At 39.7% G+C, this 9,707-nt stretch overlaps 1 protein-coding gene across 1 annotated transcript; it reads right to left on the reverse strand.

Moving 5' to 3' along the window:
• Window positions 1–4,622: 4,622 nt before the first annotated feature.
• On the reverse strand, window positions 4,623–8,921 carry LOC105953496 (LRR receptor-like serine/threonine-protein kinase HSL2). The gene is made up of 2 exons (XM_012977162.2): window positions 6,056–8,921; window positions 4,623–5,351 (listed from the first exon to the last, which is right to left on the reverse strand). Exons 1-2 carry the CDS (start codon window positions 8,652–8,654, stop codon window positions 4,978–4,980), a joined length of 2,973 nt encoding a protein of 990 aa, XP_012832616.2. The 5' UTR covers window positions 8,655–8,921; the 3' UTR covers window positions 4,623–4,977.
• Between the last annotated feature and the right edge of the window lie 786 nt (window positions 8,922–9,707).

A 9,707-nucleotide genomic window follows, 5' to 3' on the forward strand; every position in this document is an offset into this window, starting at 1 on the left:
TTTTGAAGAAAAACTTTCGAGTGGAACAATATTAATCGTTTTATGTAGAAAGTTGCCGATGTCATGATAATTAAAAGAAACCACGGGTCCAGGAGCCCGCAAATAAATCCCGTACAATTAAAACATATACAACTTCGTGTATCTCTCCTAGTCACTAGCTTTGTAGAGTAATTCGCGAGTTTCTCTACTCTACACCCAACGAAAAACAAACAAAAAATATAAATCAAATCGTAAACAAGAAACACGTTAGGTGTAAAAACCTTCATTGTTAGTTATTCTCACATAAGATAGCCTCATTCGTAGTAAACGAGCTCCTTCGAGAGCTCAATTCAATAATCAAGGCCATGATTGAGTCACTTATCACACGAATTTGATAATAAATTTGGCAGATCGTATGCGATATTCAAACAAAATTCACTTTATTGGTAATAACGTGAGCTAACATGCTTGTACAAAATAAAATCAAACCTCTTGCTAAATTAACGCATGTACAAACTTATAGTTACTTGCAACATCGAAATTGAGTGAAAATCCAAATTATGATTAGCTTCATCTGTAATCGCAACTTTTTAAGATTCATTTTAAAAATCATTGGCCACGCATAATCGAGCTCCCTAAGCACTACTTTTGGTAAACATTTATCAAATATGTGCACAATCCAATTTTAGAAAAATCAATGCGAGTAGAATTGCTGGCTGGATCTTGTAGCCAAAATATCCATATTCTAATTCTTAAACACAATCAAGTAATAAACAAGTTATATAAGATCTCAAATTCATCCTCTGTCACAATTCAGCGCTTATCGAGTAAATTTTCTCAAAATATTTTTCAACATGTGAGCAGTTATTGCCTTCGAGATTCATGCACAAAATTAAATTAGAGTTCACCTCATAGTGTGACTAGGAGAAACTCGGGATCCCATGGGTTCTTCTCGAGAGGTAGGCGTGAGCCTCATAAGACCGATGCGGAAAGTCGGGTAAGCCGATGCGGGGCTCTTTCGAGAAGTCCAACAAACTGAGCTATTCTGGGCACTAAGGAATCCGCATAGGAATCAAAGACATAGGAGAATCGAACTTGCACAAAGAAACTCATCCGGTTATTTCGTGTTTTCAACAGGTAATGATAAATAAAGTCAAGCTCTATTGAGTTCATAGAAATAAACTCAAGCTTTAGCTCGAGCGATTTAGAGAATATCTACTTCGATAAACAATGATTCTTCCAAGAAACTTAGTTATGATTGTGGAAGAAAGACTTTTTTCCAGAAACTCCGAGTTCGTAACAACCCGAGAATATTAATTCAATTTCGAGGGGTGGAAAGTCGAAATTTTAGGAAACCCAGTTATAAAAATATTACATAGATTCATTTGATTTGTAAACAAAAGCTTCGGTGCTCATATATGATTAAAAATGCTCGAGACAATTTTGTAAATACTAAATTTGGATACATGTCTATAATTTCAAAGATTCTACCTTAGATGATTAAGAGCAACTTTGAACTTTGAAGAATTTATGTTCGGTGAATGGCTGGATTTGAAAATCCAACAATAGATTTCGTCTCGAAATTCAGGCTCGGTGGGTTGCTCCACCAATCATTTTTCTACAATTAAAACATATACAACTTCGTGCGTCTCTCCTAGCCACTAGCTTTGTAAAGTAATTTGCGAGTTACTCTACTCTACACCCAACAAAAAACGAACAAAAAACAGAGCTAAGAAAACACTAAGCATAGGTTTCGTCTCGCATGGAAACAAATCAAATTCACTCTTACTAACATTTTTGGTTGTTCGCAACATCGGAATTGAGTGCCAACCCTGATTGTAGTTAACTTTCAAAAAACAAAATGGAAAATAAATTTGTCTTGGAAAAATATTGACGAGTGCAGTATAACAACTCAAGAATTAAGCTAAAAAATGTTCCCCGAAACAAATTTGATTAAAATAAATTTTAGAAATTCGAAAATCATAGTCCAAGAACTTCAACTGGATAAGTTCTAGTTTTAAAAGGTCCATTTTATAAAAAAAATTGCAGAGACAACTAGGTCTCCTGGAATTTACATACTAACTACATCATAAATGACAGTGGTCTAATTCAAAAATCACATGAATACCAAACAATTATCTCGTTATCATCAATCGTGCTTGGTGGGCCCAATTCTTTGTTTAATAAATCAACATAAAATGTTCTAATTTTATCAACCCCTTATGCAATATGTATGCTATATAATATCTCAAATTCATTTAATTTCAGAATAATTAAAAGTTTCAATACCTCCCGAGTAAATACAATTCCTCACATCGAAATGGATTTATATAACTTTAAACAAGTCAAGTTACTGGTAATATGTACTTATAAACTAACTTCGCCAATTTATAGAGATAAATTTGGATATCAAGGGGTCTAGTGTCAACGGATGAACTCGAGCTCTAAGGAACTTACCTCCAAGTGATTAGATAGTCTGAGCCCCCAAAAATCTGATCTCCAATATATCCGCAAGTCTGAGAAATGTCCAATACCGTGAGCTCTTTCGAGAAATCTTATTACAGCTCAGCTCATTCTGAGGAAAATCCATCTCGCCAACGTCACTATCTTTCTAGAATAATTCGTGAGTTATTCTATTCTACACCCAACGAAAAACAAATAAAAGGCAGGAATGAAATCGCAAATAAGAGGCGCATTGACATAAAATAGCCTTACTCGCAGTAAGCACGCTACTCCAAGAATTCAGTTCAATAGTCATGGCCATGATATATACGAAAATGACAAATTTAACAGACATTAAACGATAATCAAGTAAAATTCACTCCGACGAGCTGACATTCTTGTACCAAAGAGCAAGGTAAATCGAACCTCTAGCAAAATATATTCAAATCAGTCCCTTTACAAATTTATAGTTCATCCAAATCGAGTGAAAAATTAGATTATAATAATCTTTTCATGTATAATCACACCTTTTGAGATTCATTTTAGAAAGTATTGGCGAGCACAATAGCCTGGCTCGGTAATCGAGCTAAAAAACATGTAACTTCAATAAACATATATCCAAATATCCGCAAAATCCATTATATAGAAGGCAAAAAGAAAAACAAATCATAAATTGCCCTTAACGGAATTCAAAGATTCAAGTTCATTAACATGCTCGTGACATAGAAACTTGCACGCATATAGAGGATATCAAAAAATCGTAATATTCATTGATAGAAAAGATATTATAAATTTCGAAAACTTCCCTGTTATGCGATTCCAATCCGATGTACTGGAGAATCAAATGCAAACAGTGAGCTGGGTGTATGGCTGCCAAAGTATCCGGCCAAGAGTTTGCTCTTTGGGACTTTTTATCGAACAGTTTATCTACGTTGAGGGCTTCCATTTCGGTTAACCAATCTCGGATTCTAAACCTCTGCGCATACTGTAGCTACCCCTCAGTTAACCAATCATTGAGTTCGCTTCGAAGAACGCCGCCGGTCAAAGAGTCAAGGAAACGTAGAGCGACGGCAGAGATTTATTGACCGGAGACTTCAGGTGGATGCAGGGCTTTAAGGAATGGGCAAAAGACGGTGACGAGGGGGCGCCTGAGCAAGGTGACGGCGTCACTCGGTCATGAACAATCATATGTCCCATAATCGTCCTTCATTTTGGAGGAATGATTTGGGCGATAGGCTGAAGAATGGAAGAATGGAAAAGATGGTATCTTTCCAAAGTTAGCGAATAGGGGGATACCATTGCTGTATCATTGCAATTCCAGAGAGCTCCCTGCTAACTCGATTTCCCACAGACGGCGCCAATGATGCGGTTGGGTTTTTCCGCTTCGAGGAATCTCGAATCTTTAACTCCGTTCCATATTAGGCCTGTTCGTCGCGTGCCTGCAAAAGAGACCGGGAGAGGTGCTCCCGGCGTTAGCACTTCGACGCCCAAGTTAGAACACCTCAAAGATTCGGAGATAAATATATTCGAGAGAAAATAATGTGTTAAGATCAAGAATACTTACCTTGAGGTTTATGAACCCTCTATTTATAGTAGAGGTTTTCCGGATGCCATTGCTTCTATCCAATTTGATTAATAGAATCGTTTCAAGTCCATGACAATAAGTCTTAGTGGTTAAGTTATGAAGATATTTTCTATTCTTAGTGTCTAAGTTATGAGGTGGCATCTTCAGCTCGTCGCTCGACACTCGTCACTCGGTGCTCAACGCTCGGTGGTTTGTCGCTCGGGACTCGTCACTCGGCGTTCGTCGGCTCGTCGCTCGATGCTCGTTGGCTAGTCGCTCGGGACTCGACACTCGGTGTTCGTCGGCTCGTCGCTCGACGCTCGTGAGCTATCTTTAGCTCATTTAGGGGTCTTCAGCTCGTCGAATAACTCTCATGTCTCCAGCTCCTCGAGGGTCTCCTACCTCGTCTCTATTCACAATGTATTATATTCTTTGGGCATACACTTGTGGGCTCAATGTTTTGGGCCATTTATAAAGATCCGATGAAATGGGCCAAGCCTAGATCCCATGTGGTCTTATCTCCTCTTTGAGTGTGGGCCAACTCTGTTGGGCCTTGCCTTATTGGGCCCTGCAAATCTGTCCGGATCAATATCTAAACTTCATATTCAATTTTGTTTTAATTTGTGATTTATAAATGTTTTAAATGACATTATATTATTTTATAGAAACAATTATACCAATAACAATTTTTTTTTTTTTTGCTACCCCTTAGTCGAAATAAATTCGAAAGCCCCCCTACATTAAATTTACCTCCTCCAAAAACACCATAACATTCACACGCCACACAACATAAGTCAGTTTTCAGCAGTCAAAAATTGCTTTGCTGAATTGCAAACAACAACCCTCAAAAGCCTTGTCATATGTATCCAACTCTTTGACCTTCGTGGGGGGGCCAAATATACACTAAAAATGCTCTAGAGGTCGACAATGCTACACTAATCGGGAAATGGCGGGGGGCCATGGCCCCCCTATACTGCATTCTCTAGCTTAAATTACTTGAAACGAGTTTGCGAACGGTCCTTGAGCAATTCAACAACCCTTCTCATGGATGGCCTACTCATAGGCAGTTCAGCGGTGCACGAGAGAGCCACGTTCAGAACCTTCTCCACCTCATCGTAGTTGACCGTGGATAAGTTCATCCGACCGTCCAATATCCGATCCAAGCCGGCGAAATCGACGCTGCTGGTTGCGTCACTGCATCCTCGCTCGGGTGAGGATAGCGCAATCTCAGTCACCCACTTGACTATGTTCTTGTTCTCGCCGAACGAGGAGTCGGTGGGCCTTTTGCCCGTGATTAGTTCCAACAGCACCACACCGAAGCTGTACACATCGCTCTTCTCCGTTACTTTCGCCGTGTATGCATATTCTGCAGATATGTCAAAGCAGAGTGAAATATTAAGGCCTTGTTTGGGAACTTTGATCTTGATAGACAAGTATAATCAAGTTTTTCAAATGTTTGGGGTTTAGATTGGGGTTGGAAATCGGACCGATCGGATTGGAATCGACACTTTTGGAAAATTTCCAATTTTCTTGGTAAGGAAAAAAAATAGTTCTAATTCCATTAAACAAAAAATTGGAATTCGGAATATTTCGATAATTGGAATGAGAACAACATGGTACAACCTACAAAATGGAAAATTTCAGAATTTGAATAGGCGGAATTCGGGATTCCAATTTCCAGGTCACCTATAATATAAAATACACAACCATATCGATATTATAAATGTAGTGTAGTGAAATTTAATTGGGATTTTCGGAAATTAAAATTTGGATGGGAAATCGGAATCTCTTATCTATTCCGATTTCGTTCCAAAAGAAAACTCCTAAATCGGAACTTTCAGAATTTATAATGAAAAAAGTTGTTCCAAATCGAAAATAATCTGATTGAAATAGGCGGAATTCAAAAATTCGTTCCAATTCCCACTTATAGGTTTAGCTTTCAAGTTCATCATTAAGTAAATTAAATCAACATTTCGAAACAAGACATGATTTGAATAGCAAATGAATCAAATTGATCACATAAGTAATTAAAAGATTCATTAATGGTTAAAAGAATATAAGCATTCTCACCGGGTGCAATATAGCCGTAAGAACCAGCTACGCGAGACATAACTTGATCATCACCGTCGTTCGAATCCCGTTTCTTCAATATCTTTGCCAATCCAAAATCCGCCACTTTAGGCCTAAAACCCTCGTCAAGCAATATGTTATTACACTTAACATCTCTATGAACAATTGCTGGCACACAATCATGGTGCATATACGCGAGCCCTTGTGCCGCACCAATTGCAACCGCAAATCTTTTCGGCCAATCCAAGAATTCGCCCCCTTTATCTCCGTACAAAACATCCCCCAAACTCCCGTTCTCCATGTAATTGTAGACCAAAACCTTAAAATCATCCGTAGTGCAACTAAACAACAATCTTACGATGTTGACGTGTCTAATTCTTGCCAATATTTCAACCTCCGACCTAAAAACCGCCTCGGATTCCGCCAACGCTTTAGGCTCGTAGTAGAGCCTCTTTGCTGCTACAGTAAGCCCGCTCTTCAAACCTACCCTGTAAACCCGACCTGACCCGCCCGACCCTACGAGATTCTCGTCCGTCAACGAGGCTAACACTTGTTCTTCGTCGAACCCGACTCTTTGGAAGGCGGTGATTTTCCAAGGCTTTCGGGTTTTACTACCGAAGAGAACGAATTTGGTTTTGACCGAGAGCCATAGAAACGAGACCACGAGTATTGATGCAAGAACAGATAGAACTAGAACCAATAGCAAGCTAACGGATTTGGGTTTAGAGCAAGGGGGAATGGGTCGAAGATCCGGGCTGCACAAACCTGGGTTGCCCGTTAGACTTGACAGAAAAAACTTGGTATCGAAACCAAGTGGAACTTTGCCTTGGAGCTTATTGTTGGAGATATCGAACTCGTTGAGTTTGAGTTTAGTCAACTCGACCGGTATTTTACCAGAGAGTAGATTGTTTGAGAGATTCAACGATGTCAGCACCGGCAAAGCTCCAAACTCCGCCGGAATGTCTCCGGAGAATCGGTTGTAGGATAAATCCAGTTGTGTTAACTCTCTCCAAGATGATACACTCGCCGGAATCTCGCCGGTGAACTTGTTTCTTTGAATGTGAAGCTCCTGTAGTTTTGTCAGTTTAGTAATACAAGGCGGCAGCTCGCCGGAAAATTGGTTCCGACTGGAGTCGATTTTCCTCAGCTCTTGCAAATCGCAGATCTCAGGGGGCAGCTCGCCGGAGAAATTGTTGCCGGAAATTAGTAATTGTTCGAGGTTTTTCGCGCTTGAAACGGATGGCGGAATCGATCCTTCCAATCTGTTGTTTCTAAATTCGATATATTCGAGACCGTTAAACCCCCATAACCCATCGGGTACTACTCCGGTTAATTCGTTTTCTTGAATTCTGAGGTAACTTATAGTGCTGCATTCGCCGTACGATTCCGGTATTGTACCTGAAATTCTGTTGCCAAAGAGTATCAGAGATTGGAGCATCTTTCTGTAGCACAAATTTTTAGGCAACGGGCCCTGTAAATTGTTATCGGAAACATCAATTTCTTCCAAATCTGAATTCATACCCAAAAACTCCGGCAAAACGCCGGCGAGTTTGTTATTGAACAACCGCAGCTGAATAAGGTTTGGGCTCAGAGCTATAGCCTCTGGTATTTCACCTACTAAGAAATTGTCGTTGAGATGTAGGGATTCTAACGGCAGAGCGGCGAGACTCTGAGGTATTTTTCCGGTGAGATTGTTTTCCGAAGCATCGAAACGGAGTAGAGAAGTGAGATCGGAAAACGCATCCGGCAAATCGCCGGTGAGTTGGTTTCCAAACAGTTCAATTTGTTCGACGCTTTTCATCCTCCCGATGGTGTCCGGGATTTTTCCGGCGAGATTGTTCTTCGACAGGTCGAGGTTTTTGATGGAGACGAGATCGCCGATTGATTCGGGGATTACTCCGATGATGTTGGCGTATGATGCGACGAGGTTCTCTAGTTTTTTCAGGCGGCCGATGTTCGCCGGAAGCGGACTGGGGAAGAAAGGATTTACAGCCAACACCAACTGAGTCAACTCGGTCAGATTGGGTAGGAACTCAGGGATCGATCCGTTTAGGAGATTCGACCCGAGAGATAGAATCTGGAGCCCCGGCAAATTGACAAAACTCGACGGTACTTCACCGGAGAAATTATTGAAGGAGAAATCCAATACCGTCAAATTGAAGAACTGCACTGCAAACTCCGGCAATTCGCCGACGAAATAGTTCGACGAGAGGTTGAGAGAAGCGAGGTGAGAGCAGAGAGTAATCGAATCGGAAGAAATGCCGCCGCCGAGGCTGTTGAAGGAGAGGTCGAGGTTTCGGAGGGAGGAAATCCGGCAGAAGTCCGCCGGGAAATTGCCGGAGACATCAGCGCCGGAGAGGTCGATTGAAACGACGGCGTTATCAACGGGGTCGCAGGTGATGCCGGTCCAGTTGCACGGCGCGTGGCGATCCGATTCGAGCCAATCGTCGAGTTTCCGGAGCGGGTCGCGGAGGTGGTTGTTTTTGACCCGGATTAAGATTGCGGCGTCTCTGGTGGTGGAATATGTCAGTGGGGTGAAATTGATGAGGAAAAGTGCTTTTATAAGTAGAAGCAGAAGTTGGTGCTTCTGATTATTCATTTCGTTAATGGTGCAGAAGCTCAAGTACAGAACTACTTATTGAAAAGAATCAAAATTAGCCACTTTTTTTTTGATAGATAATGTTTATTCTTATATGATAAATAAATCGATACAGATGGACAGATATAACTGAAAATAGAACTCTTTATTATAAATATATTAATTCTAATTTGTTAGAGAATTGAAAAAAAAAATCTGGGATTTCTTTTTTCAAAAATTAGAATGAAAAAAGTTGTTTCAAATTAATTGAAACCAGTGAAATTCCTTCTTTTTTTGGTTTCTTTATCCACATGTATATATAAAACATATATGGTAAATTACACCTACACCCCTGAGATATGCTAAAATAATTTTAAGGTCCTTGTGATATTAGTAATTACAGACACACCCCTGAAGTAATTACCGGAGCCAAAAGTTTATGTTCTGGGGACCGATATGCACTATATTTGTTTCTGCGGGACCGTTAATGCTACCTGCATAGACGACAATTTATAAATTTTATATAAAATAATAAGGATTTACGAAATGTTGGAGGAGGTTTGTCGCCCCTACCTCTGTGTTGTTTCCACCACTTACTGAAACTAATAGTCCGATAGAACCCTAACGAAATAATTTTTCAATGCAGTATTTCGTTAGGGTTTCTAACAATGTTATAGGAGTTCATTGTAATTATTGATACCACATGGACTTTAAAATTATTTTAGCTCACATGAGGGGTGGGGGTGTAAGTGTACTTTACCCAAATATATATTATATTGTAATATATTCAAGGGCAAAGGGTGAGGTAAGTAAGATTTTTATTTTATTATTTTTATATACTATAATTAATTAATTAAGTCGAATGATTTTTGTTTTTATATAATAAAAAGATCCAATGATTTGAGTATTAATAATGGAGTTGTAAGAAAGCAGCCAAAAGCTTGGTCATGAGATGTGTCTGTTTTCTTTTCTTTGGAAAATATAAAAGCAAAAAAACCGTTGAACAAAAATGAGTCAACTACCAGTTGATTTGTGTGCCACGTGACATGTGCTCATACACAACTAGTTTTATCT

Source organism: Erythranthe guttata, chromosome 12, assembly GCF_056151865.1.
Source record: "Erythranthe guttata isolate IM_541 chromosome 12, IM_541, whole genome shotgun sequence".
NCBI classification, from domain to species: domain Eukaryota; kingdom Viridiplantae; phylum Streptophyta; class Magnoliopsida; order Lamiales; family Phrymaceae; genus Erythranthe; species Erythranthe guttata.